This window comes from Tamandua tetradactyla, chromosome 14 (assembly GCF_023851605.1).
Source record: "Tamandua tetradactyla isolate mTamTet1 chromosome 14, mTamTet1.pri, whole genome shotgun sequence".
NCBI lineage: Eukaryota > Metazoa > Chordata > Mammalia > Pilosa > Myrmecophagidae > Tamandua > Tamandua tetradactyla.
Genome location: NC_135340.1, coordinates 47,989,764 through 48,007,423, shown reverse-complemented (window position 1 = coordinate 48,007,423; position 17,660 = coordinate 47,989,764). Strand labels below are relative to the sequence as shown.

Genomic DNA, 17,660 nt, shown 5'->3' with positions numbered 1-17,660 from the left:
GAAAATATAGTTGTTGATTCAGTCTAGCCAAGCACCTGTCAGCAGAAAATAGCTTCTTACTCTGAAACACTCTGGAATGCTGGATTAGTGCTGCCAGCTTTACATTCCAGTGAAGTACAAATGTTTCAGAGATCTTATTGACTCAATCGTTTTCTGTTTTTTTACTGACAGGCTGTGCTGGAGACTATTCGAAACCTAATGAATACCGACTGTGTGGTACCTGACTGGCTGCATGACATCATTTTAGGTTATGGGGATCCAAGCAGTGCACATTATTCAAAAATGCCCAATCAGATTGCCACCCTTGATTTCAATGACACATTTCTCTCCATTGAGCACTTAAAAGCCAGCTTTCCTGGTCATGATGTTAAAGTAACTGTGGATGACCCAGCTCTACAGATACCCCCTTTCAGGTAAAATCAGAACTGGATATACCCCTGTAAAGCATTAGGCTATCAGATCATGACTGTTGGTTATGTAAGTTTTGAGTATTGTATCTGGATTTTGTTTTGGTAATCCCTACTCATCATACAATAATTAGAATAAATTTATGTTATTCAAATCTATATATTTCTAATTCTTAGTATAAATGCTATTTTATGACCACAATAAATACTCTTACAGAGTATTAGCAAATGCTTATTGTCTGAAGAATGCTATATAAACATATTTATAGCATTTACTGGAGAAATATGTCTTTGTATCTTATGCATGGTGTGCTTCCTAACACACATGGCCATTTGATGTTGAACTTTTTTGTTTTTGTGAAGAATTCTCTTTTTTAAAAAAAATCTTGCTAGGTTTCACAAATTTCTAATATTCATAATATGGTTATATTTAATGTTAAATGATCTTTGGTTTTAAAATTTGAGTGGAATAGAACAAAATACTTGAAGCAATTTGTTGCTGCTCCCTCAGTTCCTTCATATGGATTAGTGCAAAGCACTCAGTACACCTATGGGTGTAGCACAGGGCTTACTTTCTTGGTTTGTAGTTAAAACACACAGCTCTCAACTGGCTGTTAAATATAAATATAATAATTCCACATAATAAAAAATAAATCCTTTCTATCACCCCACACCTAGTCTCCCTTCATATTCCCCTAATTTTCTTAATGGCAAAAGCCATTCTTCCAGTCATCCCATCTTGAAACCTTGGCGTTATTTTTTATCTATTCATTCCCATAACTCCTGTCATGTTTTATAGATTATACCTTAAGATACCTTTTCACATGTTATTCTTGACTGCTACTTCTCTAGGCTCATAATATCTTTAGCATTTATGATGATAGTGACTTTACTGCTTCTTACCCCCAAACCCATTTCTTGCCTTACTGCTAGAATCATTCTACTTCCTAGCTAAAAAGCTGACTGTTCCCATTGTTCACCAAAATAAGGTTTGACCTTTTAGTCCCTTTGATTTTTTTAGCATCTTTTTTTTGTATTTCTTGTCCATTTAGACTGTAAAGAAAGACTGGATGAAATCTTAAAAAGAGTTTTTAGGTCGTTCATTGACTTCCCTCAGGTATCTATAATCACCTCCTAAGGTATCCCTGGCCCTAGGCTATTAACCTCTGTCTTGAGGCTTGATATTTCAGACTCCAGCCTGTGTGCTAGCCTCATTTTTCTCTATTATACCCTATTCTCCATTAAAACTGCTGCTTGTACTTGAGCCTCTGCTATTGCTTCTTTCATCCTGGAATATCTTTTTTTCCCCTCTTTGTATTTGTAAATTATTCTAGGCTCATCTTTGATACTACCTCTCCCATAAAGCCTTCTTAAGGGACAGTGTGGAAAACACTTTACAGTGCAAGTGCCATAAATATTTAAACGTTTTTTCTTTGATTCTTCCTTACATTATCTTTTCTAATGTGAACATTCTTGACAAATATTCATAACTTATTTTAATGTTCTAAATCTACTTTTTTCATAGTTTATACACTAATAATGAATTCCTTTAGGCCAAGAATGTTTCTTACTCATCCGATTATTTTCTGTACAATGTCATGTAAATGGGTGCTCAGTAAATCATTGTTAGTTATTAAAAATGAACACAGATTTTGGTTTTGTAGGATAACTTTCCCTGTAAGAAGTGGGAAAGGGAAGAGAAGGAAAGATGCAGATGGGGAAGATGAAGACATTGAAGAGGCAAAAACCTTAATTGTTGAACCTCATGTTATTCCTAATAGAGGTCCTTATCCTTACAATCAACCCAAACGGTAATTTTACTACCTACGCTAATTGTAATGATAAATATTTTTTACAGTTTTTGATAATTATCTGATTCTTTGTAAACCCCAGGACACTTTTGTTTAGATACTGTGAGAGATAAATATTAGAGGGCCGCCTTAATTTGAGCACAGAGTTTTTTACTTCAAGACCCTGTGTTACAAGCCTCATACATGTCTGCCATAACTAATAAAGTGGTGTTATACTTTGTGTTATTGAGAAATAGCTAGTTTTTCTTTCTAGTAGATTCCGTCTATATCAGTTGGTCTGGGGGAGGGGAAGGGGATAGAGTATGAGGATAAGGGGATCACTCAGAAGAGATTGAGAAAATAAACTGAGAGAGATGTTTAGACCTCTGATCATTCTCTAAATTTTTCTAAATGTTATTTATTTGTATTTTTAACCAACTTTTTATCTACTCTTTTGTTTGTAGTAATACAATTCAGTTTACTCATACCCAGATAGAGGCCATTCGTGCTGGAATGCAGCCTGGGCTGACTATGGTAAGTTATTATTACATATGTTCTTACGTGAATTAAGATTAGAAGGAAGATTTTTGGTGTATGTTTTATGTGAAACACAAAAACCCAACCATGTTTAAGTGTTTCTCGGAAATTGTGGCATCTTAGGGATATAGAAATCTTTTGCTTATTTCACTATTCATAAATGAAGTTTTATTGGAACACAACTATTCCCATTTTTTCATGTATCATCTCTGGCTGCTTTTGTGCTATATCAGCATAATTAAGTATTTGTAGACAGATTAAATGGTTCTCAAATCCTCAAATATTTACCATCTGGCCCTTTACAGGAAAAGTCTGCTGACTCTTGATTTAGAAATGTGTATTTAATTTCCAAAGTGTTTGAAGATTTTCTTGTTATCTCCCATTACCAATTTCTAGTCTTAATCCATTATAGTCAGAGAACATACTTTGTATGATATCTGCTTTATGTGGGTTTTTTAAAAATGTGCTCAGGCTTATTTTTGACCCAGGTTATGATCTTTCTTGGTGAATGTTCTATATGTCCTTGAAGAGAACATGTAGTTTTTGGTAGAGTGTTCTATAAATGTCACTTAGATCCGTTTGGTTGATTTTTGTCATTTCCTCTCTTTCATTGCTGATTTTCTATCTTCTATTTCTGTTGATTACTGAGAGATGGGTGTTAACATCTCCGAATATAATTGTGAATTTGTTTCTTTTTTCAATTCTGTATTTTTGCTTCATGTGTTTTGGAGTTTTGTGGATAGGTACATATGCATTCAGTATATCTTGATAAATTGATCCTTTTATCAATATGTAATGTCTCTCTTCATCACTGGTACTTTTCTTTACTCTGAAGTCTACTTTTTCTGATGTTAATATAGCTACTCCAGCTGTATTTCTTTCTTATGATTTCTTATGATTAATGTTTGCATGGTATATATTCTTCCATCCTTTTGCTTATAACCTACCCATCTGTATATTTGAAGTCTGTTTCTTGTAGACGAGCATATAGTTGAGAGTGGTTTTATCCATTCTGACAGTCTCTATCTGTAGACCATTTACATTTAATCACTATTGGTATGTTTTGATTTAGGCCTGCCAATTTGTTTTCTGTTTGTGCCTTCTGTTTTGAGTTCTTCTGTTTCCCTAGCCTCTTTTTTGGTTTGACAATTTTTAGAGTACCATTTTAATTTATATATTGTGGGGGCTTTTTGTTTGTTTTGCTTTCTTTTGATAGCTCTTGTATAGTTTTATTCAATTCATGGTTGCTCTAGGAATTATAGTAAACATAATAAACTTCACAGTCTACTTAGAATTGGTATTTTATCACTTTAAGTTGAATGAGGCTACTTACCTCTAGATAAGTCCTTTTATATCTTCCCCTTTTGTGTCATCTTGTATGTTACATCTACAATATTGAAAATGATATCAAACAATGTTAGAATTTTTGCTTTCAACTATCAAACATTTTTAAAAACTCAGGAGAAAAGAGTAGTCTGCTACTATATTTATCTGGATAAGTACCATTTCTTACTTTTCTTTTATTCCTGATATTGTATTTCCTCTCATGTCATTACTTTTCTGTCTGAAGAACTACTTTTACTGCTTAATGTAGAGCAAACCTGCTAGAATTGAGTGATTTTAGTTTTCTTTATGTGAGGATGTTTCATCCTTTACTCCTAAAAGATATTTTTACTGCATGTAGAATTCTGGGTAGACAGTTTCAACTGTTTGGTTATGATGAGTCTAGGCTTGGATTTTTGTGGGGGAGTTATGCTGTTTGAGGTTTGCTGAGCTTCTTGAATCTGTAGGTTTATGTCTTTTGCCAGATTTGGGAAGTTTTCAGGCATTATTTTATTAAACATTTTTTTCTACACTATACTCCTCCCTCTTCTTCAAGTTCCCTGACTCTTACTTTCTTCTTTCCATTCTACTATTAAGAATCTATCCAGTGACTTATTAAATTTTGACTATTTTATTTTTCATCTCTAAAATTTCCATTTTCTAACAGTGTGGTAATTCAGTAGTTGGACTCTGTTTTCCTCTCCTTTTTAGGTTGTGGGCCCACCTGGTACAGGAAAAACTGATGTGGCAGTCCAAATCATATCCAACATTTACCATAATTTCCCAGAGCAGAGGACTCTAATTGTTACTCATTCCAATCAGGTAAATGCATCTGTGTGTATGGAAGGGTGGGGAGTAGGGCAGGGAGGAAGAGATAGAGAGAGGGAAGGAAGGAGGGGAATGATGGATAAAAGCACAATGGAGGAGATTTTTCCTTGTATGATAACCTCATCATAGGTACCACAGAACAACAGGAAAGGCTAATTACTGTAGAATTTGCTATTAACTTATTCCTGAATATATTAAAGGATATATAAAAACAATCTCTTATTTCTAATGGGTGGGGGCAAAATGTGGAAAATCTAAGACTAATTAATACTGGCTATATGGTCAAATATTAGGGTTAAATTAAATTACCATTTTTTTCCTTTTCCCCATGCTAAGCTAGAGCTTTTTCTTTGCGATTGGAAGCATTAAACCTTAACCCTTAATAGTAGCACTTTTCTTCATTTAGTAGAATGAATAGTCCTAAAAGACCAACTCCAAGACATATTGATACTGCACTGAATTTAATACATTTATGAAATAGTACATATCAGTGTCTATGTTATATTGAAAGATTATTTTAGGTTTCAGGTCCAATATATAAGGCATTTATAAATAGCTAAAGCAATAAAAATAAACTCCTTCATTGTATGTAATAAATGAAAATGATCTTCATATGTGTGCTGTGATAGTCATTCTGAAGCTGTCACCAATTGTAGAAATGAGGAGGAATAAATGAAGTTTACCATCCCTGGTATAAAAGGTGAGAGACACCTCTCAGAACAACCTGAAACACATTAGAAAACTTACATGGGAATTCTAAACCTCAGAAGGTACTTATTTTCTGAGAATAAGTATTAATATTGATAACTTCAGCTATTTCTTTGGATGGGTTAGCCTACAAACAAGTGCTGGGTTTTTAGAATGCTAAATGTCTATTAGTCTTTCTGCTCATCAACTTTTAATCTGCAGGGTTTTTTTTAAGTAATATTATCCACTTCATTCAGTTGTCATGTTTTTATAATATTTTTTTAAATTTATAAGCCATTGTGGCATTTCATACAATGTTCTAAAATTGTGGGGGGAAAAGTTGATGGGAGCGTCATCTTGATAAAGGAAACAAAAAATGGTGGCAGGTTTTTTTCTATTGAATAAAATCTAGTCTTTAATACTTACACCTATTTATAAATGCCTAGAATGAAAAAAAGAATATACCATGCATTGACTGTTGTTTTGATATATTTCTAGGTTTTACCGTAATTTGTTATGATTTCCCATAGCATCCAATATTGTATCCTTTACTGATTGACTTGTATAGCACAATCAAGGAAGGCTATTTTGCAATAACATTTCTTGATGCTTTGATATTCAAATTATCTTTCATGTTGTCCATGGAATTTTTGATGTTTCCATTCAATTAAGTGTTTTGTTTATCAGATCTTCATTTTCATGTGATTCATACAGTTCTCCAAAATCACTATGGGTTCTGAATCTGTTGGGTCCTGAGTTTTTGATGGCAAATATCAAGAGTTAGGATAGTAGGGAACTTTTCTGAAATGTTACATTAATGTACTTAGTTTCTGAGTTCTAATTATCAGAGTTTTTATAGCAGAGGTCATCTGTATTTCCTTTTTTTTATATTTATGAGATTGAATGTTGACTTGCTGGACAGGGTTGAACATCAGATAGTAAATGAGGAGAAATTGAAATGTTTGAGTGGGAATTCATTTTTAAATGATACATTTATTAGTTCATATTTCCATACTGTGAAACTTTTGCCTTCTTTCACAACCCTGTAACTGTAGCAGTTCAGATAATGATTACTAGAATTTGAAGGGACCCTAAATTGAATATTTCATAAATAGAAAGGGATGATTTTTTAATGGCTTTCGGCAGAATTGTTTGCCATAAATGAGTGTTCTGCTCTTTGTTGTATAGAAAACTTTAGACTTTAGGCCTAAAATTTGAATGATACACTTAAGCTTTCCACTCTGTGTTCCTTTTGGTGTGTTCTGTCTACTACTTACTGCCCAAGAGTCCTTCCCCAACTGCAACCCTTGGAAATCCTGTTGAATGAAACAAAACTTGGTATGGATTATTGATTATTTTAGGTATTATAATTTTACAGGGAATAGCATCTGAGTCAAAACCTTTTACTTTTCACAAATTAGAAACAGAGGTTTAAATGGGTAGGTCATTTTATGGTTTATAGTTATTCATTTGACCAAGTATACATAGAAAGCAATTTCAGAAATCAATAAAAGTACTGTTTTGTTTAAATTGTAAATATTGTAATATAAGACCTGTTTCTCACTGTTTTGATTCTTACCTGACTGGGCCATACTCATTCTTTTCTAACCTTATTTTCTATTATTTTTTAAGGAGTCTGCTGATTCCTTGAAACTCACCATTATCTTGTTTGTTTTGTTCTCTAGGCCCTGAACCAGTTGTTTGAGAAAATCATGGCTTTGGATATTGATGAACGCCACTTACTACGTCTTGGTCATGGAGAAGAGGAGCTGGAGACAGAGAAAGATTTCAGCAGGTGAGCAGAGGGGATGAGTTTTAAAACAGTATACAAAATAATTTTTTTTAATTGCTATATTAAAGAAACACCAGGAGAAAAGAGCAATGAAAATCCAGCTTAATTATAAAGGATATAGCATAACTTACCTAGACTATGGGTTGACTCTGGCATAATTTACCTAGGGATATTAGGTAAATTAGTCAGTAGATTTCTTATAAGATCATTGTCTGGTTTTGGTATCAGAATAATGCTTAAATCATAGAATGAGTTAATCATAGAATGTTTAAATCATATCAAAATGAGATAAAGATACTGCAGAGACAGCATATAGATGGTTCACGGTTTTTTAACACATTCTTCCAGTCTCTGTCTTTTAATTAGAGAGTTTAATTCATTAATATTTAAAATAATTACTGATAGAAAGGGCTTAGTCTATCATTTTGCCATTTATTTTCTATATGTCTTAGGTTTATTGGTTCCTCAGCTCCTCCATGCTGTACTGTTTTTGTTTTTGTTTTTTTATATATAATTGATTTTTTTAGTACATCATTTTGATTCCTTCTTTCCTTTTCTGTGTTTTTTTGAGTTATGTTCTTAATGGTTACCTTTGGCTAATCGTTTAATAGTCCCAACTTTGTTTCAGTAGTAAACAGATACTCTGCTCTTTCATCTCTTTTATTTTCCCTTTGTGTTATTATTGTTATAGATGACATCTTTACATCTTATGTGGCCATTAACATAGATTTATAATTATTATGCATTTTCTCAAATCAAATAGGAAAAAGAAGAGTTACAAACCAAAAGCATAGTACTGGTTTTCATATTTCCCTATATATGTACCTTTACCAGTGTTGTTTATTTCTTTATTTGGTTTAGGTTTATTATTTAGTTAATGTTCTTTCATTTCTATCTGAAAGACTTCTTAGCATTTCTTGTATGGCAGGTCTGCTGGTAACGAACTCCTGTAGCTTTAGTTTTTCTGAGAATGTCTTAATTTCTCCTTTATTTTTAAAGGAAAGTTTGTTTTGCTGCATGCAGAATTCTTGGTTACTGATTGCTTTTTTTTTTCTTTAACCACTTAAAATATGTCATTCATTTATTTTGGCATTCATTGTTTTTGGTGGGAAGTCTGCTAGTCATCTTGTTGAACATCCCTTGTACATGACAAGTTGTCCCTCTTTTGCAACTTTTGAGATTTTCTCTGTCTTCCTATAGTTTGACCATGTTGTCTCTCGATGTGGATGTCTTTGAGTTTATCTTGCTTGGAGTTTGTTGCGCTTCTTGCATGTGGAATTCTAGGCTTTCATCAAATTTCATGAGCTTTGACAATTTTTCATATGTTCTTTCTGCCTCTTTCTCTTCTATCCTTCTGGGACTTCAAAAATGCTATGTTGGTCCACATGGTGGTATCCCACTGGTTCTTAGGCTTTATTCACTTTTCTTTTTCTTTTTTCTTTCTGCTACTCAAGCCAAATAATTTTAATTGTCCTGTCTTCAAGTTAACTAATTCTTCTGCCTGTTCCAATCTGCTGTTGAATCCCTGTAATGAATGTTTTATGTTAGTTTGTGTACTTTTCAGCTTCATAGTGTCTATTTTGTTTGTTATTATCATTTCTATCTCTAATTGATATTCTCATTTTGTTCATATGTTGTGTTCTTAGTTTCCTCTGCTTCATTGCCCAGGGATTTCTTTAGTTCTTTGAGCATATTTAAGACAGTTGATTTTTTTATTTTAAGTCTTTGTCTAATAAGTCTAATGTCTGGTTTCTGACAGTTTCATATTTCCCTTTCAATGGATCTTGCTTTTCTTTCTCTTTGCATCTTTGTGATTTTGTTGTTGTTGAAACTTGGACTTACAATAATATAATGTGGTAATTCTGGAAATCAGGTTCTCCCTTTTCTTCAGGGTCTGTGGTTCTTGATTGTTAAAGGCCATAGTCATTTATTTGTTTAGTGATTTTTCCTTTTTTTTTGCAAAGACTTTATTCCTTGTTCTGTGAGGTCACTGAAGTGTCTGCTCCTTTAGCTTATGTTAAGTCAGTGACTTAACTTGAACACTTGGAACTGAAACAACAACAATAAAAACACCTCTCCCAGTAACACTTAAGATAGACTATGTATAATTCTGCCTCAGTCTTCACTTCCTGCTTTACACTGAAGTTAGTAATCAGCCGGTGGTGAAAGATTAAGGTCTTTTTTTTAGGTCTTTTTTAGCATGTGCCTTTTCTGGGTGTGCATATGGCTTTTTTGATTCCCCACTGTACATATGTGCTTTTTGAATATTCTAAATTCCCAAAGAAACTCTGTCCCTGGCTTTTCCTCTCAGGCTTTAGATGCTCTGCTCTACTTTGTGTTTTAATTGTAATCTTTTGACCCAGGAGCTTCAGGGTTCTTTTCATTTTACAGTGTCGTTGAGCAGTCTTATCACTTTTCTATTCTGAGTGGGATCTGAGTTAGATAAAAAAGATGAGTGCCTAAGATTAGTCCTTTGGATAACCTCCAGAAAGGTTAGAAAGACAAGCACAGTAACTTATAAATAAGATCTTCTCTCTTTCTCTACCACCAGGTACCAGAATCTCACAGTAAGAACAAGGTTGCTGCTAAGTCAAGGGTGTGAGTCAGTGGGTGGAGATGTAAGGCAAAAGCAAGTAAAAACACCACAGAGCTTTCCTACCATTTTTAAATTACCCTTTTCTGAATTTCAGCATTCGCTTGATTGCTGTAAACCTTTGACTGTTTTCCACAAGAAGTTGGTTCTGATGGTTTCTGCTTGTTTTTCAATATTTCTGTCAAGAATGGGTGTTAGGAGCTAACTACTCTGCCATTTTTGTTTATGGCATTCCCTAGATGGTTATTTTTTCACATTTCATCTAGACATTTAATCTGCACATTTTTTGGTACCCTCTAAGAAGGTCTTTTATTTAATGAAATGCAAACTGAAGGTAATGATAGTATAAGCTATGGGGTTGTGAGCATTACTTCAGGTATTTGTTGCCAGTTTAGCTGGACTTTATGTTTAATATTGCATATTGTAAATTAACTAAAATTTTATAAATTGAATTTCTCCTGCCATTAGTATTTTAATTTTTTTCCCTTCGAAGTTGCTTTATAATAGCTCATTTGTTTTATATTTAAACCCATTTTTAAAGCACAACCTTAAGGCAATAGATAAATTAATGGCTGCAAAATATTTAATATATCCTTTGGCTGTTTGCCTAAATTGACCATAGACATCAAAAGAGCTGAAAGTGCATGAAATTATTATGTATTATTTATTCTTAGATATGGAAGAGTCAATTATGTCCTGGCTCGAAGAATAGAACTTTTAGAAGAAGTCAAACGTTTGCAGAAGAGTCTCGGGGTTCCAGGAGATGCATCATATACGTGTGAAACTGCAGGCTATTTCTTCTTATATCAGGTAAGAGATTTTTGAAATTATACTTCATTGTATATTGACCCAGTTGAAACTGTAATGAATTCTTGAGATTCTTCTTAAAAGCATTTTTTGTTGAGTGTATTAAAATCTATGCTTTTGCCAAAGCTATAATTTCAAATGTTAAATGTTTGTATTTTTTATTATTTTCAATTTTCTTTGCTAAATACTTTGCTTGATGACTCATTCAGTGAAAGGCTAATGTTGCTACTTTTTAAATATTTTCTTTTCTTTCTTGCTATTGGCAGCATTTCTATTCTAGTTTCCCAGTGGTAGCAAAGTGCAGTTCTATAACTTACTTTTACTATGTGTATTAATCAGCTAAAGCAAGAGAACATTCTCCTTTCAAATTTCCAAAAATACATTATGCCTTAGAACTGATTGCACAGTGAGACTATAAAGTCTAATACCAATTTAGAACTGGGTTTTTGCTAGGATTATTATTATTTTTTTAATAATTTAAAGTCATGTTTTTATTTAATAGACTGAAACATCACATTGTAGCTTTGACTGAAACAGTACAAGAATCATTAATGGGTCAGATATTACAAATTTACATTCAGTAGCAACAGCATATTCTGAAAATCAGATCATAAAATTAAAGACTGGGCTTGAACAAATAAGAGAAATTGCCATCTAGAAAACAGTCACCTGCACTGAAGCCATCTGCTGTGAGTGAGAGTTGTGCTTTGTGGTTTTTGAAGCTCTTGCTACTTTATTAGCAATCAAGAAGAAGAGTTGCAAAATTCTGACTTACAAATAAAGTGAGGAGGCTATAAATATGGCTAGAAAGTACTCCTCAGGGAAAGGAAGCTAAAAGCCAGCCCTTGTTGAAACTATGCTTGAACTGGCTGTGAAGGCATCTTTCATTTCTGAGGAGCCATGAGATTCACGGTTCTGTCTGTGACAAATAATCATGATCAAGAAAATTATGGTGGCAGAGAAATTGTATTATTAAATTCTCACCACTGAAGGTCCAGAGGAAAAGCTCAAAGTCCTTGTCTCTTCAGGAGAATGAGAGAAGGGCCCAAGGCCAATTAATGCAACTGCTGTGACTTTGAGGGTCAATCTCATAGTGTGGTGGGTAATGAACTTCCATCAGCAGCAGTCTGGTGGAGGACATTAACTTGAATCATTTCCCGAAATCACCAGGACTGCCCTTCTAGAGGACAGGCTGTCTTCACATACTGGTAAAGTAGAAAATGAGGACTGAAATCTCCGAAATGTGTATGAAGTTGGTAATAGTGAGGGACTGGAATTTTCTATTAAGGCAAATGACAACTTGGAATCCCTTCTGACTTCAGTGATTATGGGTATCAGTGACCCAAACTTTAGTCTGGAGAAGGCTTTCATGACTGATTGGTGCTTCTGGGCAGCATTCAAGATTGCGCTTGATTCCTTGCTATTAGTTTGGTATCTGTTCTTCAGAAAGGTGTGGATTCCTAAAATATAATCCAAAGCCACTGCCTGAAGCAAGCATCCTATGTCAGAAACTAAGAGCAGATGGTTTCCAGCAACACAAATAATCATTAGTGCTCTTTACCCAAGTCAAAAGGAAAGCATGGTTGTACTGTAACATGGAGAATATCAAAACTAAAATTTAGATTAGTGTTTGGTTAAGTCTTCCTGGTAAGGGCCCACAGCTCATGGGCTACTGCCGGGTTGTGCCTTGGCTCACTGTTCTTGGGCAACCTCCACAGTGGCCTTCAGGTCTGCTGCATATTTGTCTAGGGCAGGTTTCTTTGAGTAATCTCCTTCTCCAGGAATGCTGCTTCCTATTTGGGCATTTGTAGATCATACTTCAGTTGTATGCTGGAAGTCCCCAGACATGCCTATGCTCAGTTCAGCTTGCTTAGTGGAAATGTTCAGCTTTTTTTTTTTTTATTAATTAACAGAAAAAAAAAAATTAACCCAACATTTAGAAATCATACCATTCTACATATGCAATCAGTAATTCTTAACATCATCACATAGATGCATGATCATCGTTTCTTAGTACATTTGCATCGGTTTAGAAGAACTAGCGACACACCAGACAAAGATATAGAATGTTAATATAGAGAAAAGAAATGTTCAGCTTTTTACACAGCTCTTTCCGGAGTAAGTAACATCTGGAAGTCTGGATTTGGTCCTTGACGAAGATCATGCCCAGAGCTTCCTATGGTCATCATCATTCTGGCAGACTCCAGGCTGGGCACTTGGCATTTATCTCTTCTATCATGGCTACCATCTCTGACGGTGGAAGGCCCTACATACTCTCCTCTCCACTGGCGTTAATTTACACCATAACCTTTAACCTTTCTGGAGAACTTTATTTCTATCAGTAACTGTTTACTTTTTTTGCCAGTTTCACAGAATCCACTGTTTCCAGCATGAAGAAATTGGGGACAAGGGACAAAAATCAGTTTGTTGACATTTTGTTTCTGTAGGTAGCCAGTGAAGTGCCGTTTGATTTCAGGACAGGAAGATAGAATTTTAGGATTTGATGCTTTGTCTAGCAGTTCCTGAACATAGTTCTTCCCAGTAGTGCACTGACCATGCTCATAAGCCTTAATCACCACATTTGTAGGTTTGGTGTTGCTGATTGCTGCTAGCAGGGGCTGGATGGCTGGGAGATTCAGGGGCTACTGGCCCACCACCTGTTGCAGGCATTCATTTACTGCCCACAACACAAGCCCCCATCTAGGGTTAGTTTTTTAAATATGAAAACCAATCGGAAATAGAAAGCTAAGTAAAATGAATAAAAATAAGCTCTAATAACCAGTTGGTTTACTAATAATTTTAAGTGGATTTAAGACATATTCAGAGAATGAAGATTTTTCTATAACTTTAATTATTCTTTTTGTTTTTATGTCATTTGTTTTAAATATAAATCATAGCATTGAAATTTTTAAATATATATGTAAGAATGGGCTTTATGCTCATTATAATTAGATTTACAGACCAATCTGGTACTATTCAAAATGGACAGATTTCATGGTTTCCTGTAAAACAGAAAAAAAGCACACATCATCATTTAAAGTATTCTGCATTAAACTCAGACTGTTTAGAACTTTGAATGATGTATTAAAGATCATGCTTAAATACATATTTAGCACAAAATAAAAATCACTAGGCTCTCACTGGAAATTGCTTTTAAAAGTTGAAGAGATAATCTGTAACTTGTGGTGGCTTAAGTAAATTTTTGGGAAAATGAACCTGAAGCTTCACAGTGTAGATCAACAATTTTCAGTATTTCATGCATATAGTAATCTCACCAGCAGTGTCATTTACTAGGGAAATTCCCAACCCCTGTTCCCAGAGAGTCTCATTTAATAGTTCTGGGGTAAGGTTTAGGCATATGCATTTATAGTTATCTCCTCAGATATTCTGTATAATTAGCACACTGAGAAATATAATAGAAAAAGACCTGGGAGAATTACAAACATTGAAATTTCTGGCTGGTAGAGGCATAGCTAACATTATACAAGGATGAATCTTTATAAAGATACTGCAGAAAATTGAAAAAATTGAAAAAATTGTTGAAGTCTGAGAGAAGGGTTAGAACCAAATTGATTTAAAAGATGGTAAAGTTGGATTTACCATATACAGAAAGAAACTTAGGTACTAAAAATGAGGGTTTCTTTACCCTTACTTCTTTTTTAAAAAAAAGTCTATAATAAACTGTCCTGAATATATATGGAAAATCTGCAATGTCAGAGATATTTGCTGCATTTTTAATTAAAAAAACTTTTTATCCTGTGATCATAAACGTTACTTTTATAAAAGATGGATGATCTAATCTATCAGTTACTTGGTTGAAAATGGTCACTGGGTCATTTTTTTCCCTCTCCTAGCAGATCTTGTTTTTACCAGATTTTAAAAATTTTGTAATTTAGGGTAGGCGACGGTGGCTCGTTGGCAGAGTTATCACTTGCCATGCCGAAGACCCAGGGTTAATTCCTGGTGCCTGCCCTTGTTTAAAAAAATATATATAAATATATATATTATATATATATAATTAAATTATATTATATTTAATATGTAAATTAAATTTAAATTATATTAATTTAAATTATATATATATATAATTTAAAATGTAATATTTTAGCTGGCAAAATTAAACCCAAGTGTATTTTCCTTCAGGTGATGTCTCGTTGGGAAGAGTATATTAGCAAAGTGAAAAATAAAGGGGCAACATTGCCAGATGTTGCAGAAGTCACCACTTTTTTCCCTTTTCATGAATACTTTGCGAATGCCCCTCAACCCATTTTTAAAGGCAGATCTTATGAAGAAGATATGGAAATTGCAGAAGGATGTTTCAGACATATTAAGAAAATCTTTACTCAACTTGAGGTAAGGATTTTCAAGTTCTTTTAACTTTCCTTTAAAGATTTTTAGTTTAGTTTTTTTTTTAATGAAATATGGATTGTTTAAATCTAACAGAACCAATTGTTACTTTTAAATGAGATTATTAAAAACATCGTCGTTTTACTTCAAGAAGTAAAGTAACAATTAAGATATAAATCTGATCTTTGTTATTTTGGCTTTCTGGTATAAAAGTCTTCAAATCTACAGAAGGGATGCTTTCCCATCAGGGTCTTCAGTGATAGTTCTAAGAGTACCACATGCCATTTTAAGTTCCTCATATCCTTTGACCTGTAGGCAAAAAGTGGAGTTGTCCTGTTAGCTGGGATGATGAATCTGGATAATTAAAGTGAAATAAGCTCACTCCTACATAAAGAGGACAGAAAAGAATATGTCCGGATCCCAAGGACCCTCTGGGATGCCTTCTAGTTTTTGCATGCCCTATGGGAAACACTATTGGCATACAATTGCAGTCCTGTAAAAGGATCACATTTAGATTTAGATTCCTCAGTTTAGTATACTCCAGATAAAAAGAGCAGAGACTGTCTCTTATGTTTTAAATATGATGTATCCCTATTTCCTAGAACAATATCAGGCACATAATAGATATTCAGTAGATATCTAATGCATGTATGGGTGGGTAGGTAAAAATATGCAGAATTATAAATATACATGATAAAATTTTAAACCTACAAAACATATTACATTTGTTTATGATTACATAAACAGAGTATAAAAGGATATAAGCATACTTGTCTTATAATTGTAGTTGCCTTGGAAGGGAGTGGGAAGAGAAATTTACAGAGTGGCTTATCTGGATTAGCAATGTTTTAATTATTTTAAAAAACAAGACAAATATATTGAAAAGGTCTGAAGTGAATATAACAAGTTCATATTTGACAAAACCTGATATTGGTTTCTCTACTTGGGCTGGTTGCCCCTCATATCTTATCTGTTATTCATCCCTAGCTCTTCTCTGTGGGAGATCCCTCCCACCCCCATGTCCTCTAATTTTATCTTGGGTTTAACCAATGAGAGTGGTAGTAGGAGCTGAAGAAAGAGAGAAACCAGGGTATTTCTCCACCTATCCTCTTTGCCTTGAATTTCATTTCCTCCATTGCTCCAGTTTCTCCTGCGCTGGCCCACTAGACTATACTATCAGCTTGTTCTGTGACCTTAGTCCCTGGGCTCTTATAACACCACCACATCCCTTTATCCTTCCTATTCTAGGAATGATGATGACTTCCTTCTGTTACTAAGCTTTGGACTGGTTTACCATTCCCTGGTTCACATTTCAGCTCCTCATCACCTGTATAACCAGTTATCCTGCATTAAGTTCCCTTTGTTATGAGTACTTGAAATAGTTTTCTCTTTTCCTGGAGAGACCTTGGAATAGACAGGTACAATGTGATTGGTATTTTATTCAGTATTTTTGTTTATATGGGAAATATTATTTTAACTTATACAGAATATAAACATTCCAGATTGCAGCTTGAATATCAACTATTGTTTGAACTCAGTACCTAACTAATAATGAACAAAACTATGATTCATTAGGCTTGAAGAGAGATAGTGAGAATTATTGGATGTTATATTTATATTGATTTCTCAGGAGTTAAGTCTGATTGCCTAGAATATATGAATGTATGAATTAACTATGTTTATTTTCCTAAAATAATCTCCCTTCTCTCACTCACTAGGAATTCAGAGCCTCTGAACTGCTTCGAAGTGGACTGGATAGATCTAAATACCTTTTGGTGAAAGAAGCCAAAATCATTGCTATGACCTGTACTCATGCTGCCTTAAAACGACATGACTTGGTCAAGTTAGGTTTCAAGGTAAAGACTATTTTAGTGCCTTAATTCCTCATCTGTTTAGCTGTTAATTTTTTTTTTAATTTCCTAGACCATTTACCTTGGGGATTGGTGCGGTTCTTATTGATTGGTGCATTTCTTCTTGAAGTTCACATTTATAGTTACTTAAAAATGTCTCTTTTAAAAGTGGATGATCTCACGTCTAAATGGTTAGTGAATTTCCAAATCTAATTTATCTAAATTCCAGTACTTGGTAAGATAGATTAATTTATTTCATTAAGTATCACTTACTTATTAAAAAAAATCCAAACAGGATGGTGCAACATTAGCTCAGTGGTAGAATTCTAGACTGCCATGCCAATCAAATCACTGGGTTTGATTCTCGGTGTCTGCCCATGCCAAAAAAAAAAAGAAAAAATATCCAAGCAGAACTAAAAGTTATAAAAATAGTATCCTCAGATTTTCATATATTTTTATCTGAATACTTGCATTGTTCACATATTAAGCATGCATCTAGTTGCTGGTTATTTCTTCATTCAGTAAATGAAAGCCTTCCATAAGAGTATATGGAATATGCTTATTTAGATTATAAGTTTAGAAATAGAAATGCTTCATCACGTGATGAATATAGGAGTAGAGATAAGAGACAGTATCTTGGTAGCCTGTGACTCAGTTGAAGTAGAATGAAATGACTGAGCAGTAAATTGGAATTTGCAG

At 33.9% G+C, this 17,660-nt stretch overlaps 1 protein-coding gene and 1 pseudogene across 1 annotated transcript in view; one reads left to right on the top strand and one right to left on the bottom strand.

The window, feature by feature from the left end:
• AQR (aquarius intron-binding spliceosomal factor) overlaps positions 1–17,660 on the top strand; it is a 129,204-nt gene that overhangs the window by 75,814 nt on the left and 35,730 nt on the right. Inside the window, exons 20-27 of the mRNA XM_077127386.1 lie at positions 172–413; positions 2,072–2,218; positions 2,662–2,731; positions 4,769–4,879; positions 7,258–7,367; positions 10,632–10,767; positions 14,908–15,117; positions 16,830–16,967. Coding sequence (XP_076983501.1) covers positions 172–413; positions 2,072–2,218; positions 2,662–2,731; positions 4,769–4,879; positions 7,258–7,367; positions 10,632–10,767; positions 14,908–15,117; positions 16,830–16,967 — 1,164 coding nt within the window. The remainder of the gene's footprint in view (positions 1–171; positions 414–2,071; positions 2,219–2,661; positions 2,732–4,768; positions 4,880–7,257; positions 7,368–10,631; positions 10,768–14,907; positions 15,118–16,829; positions 16,968–17,660) is intronic.
• On the bottom strand, positions 12,803–14,702 carry LOC143656491 (pyridoxal phosphate homeostasis protein-like; annotated as a pseudogene).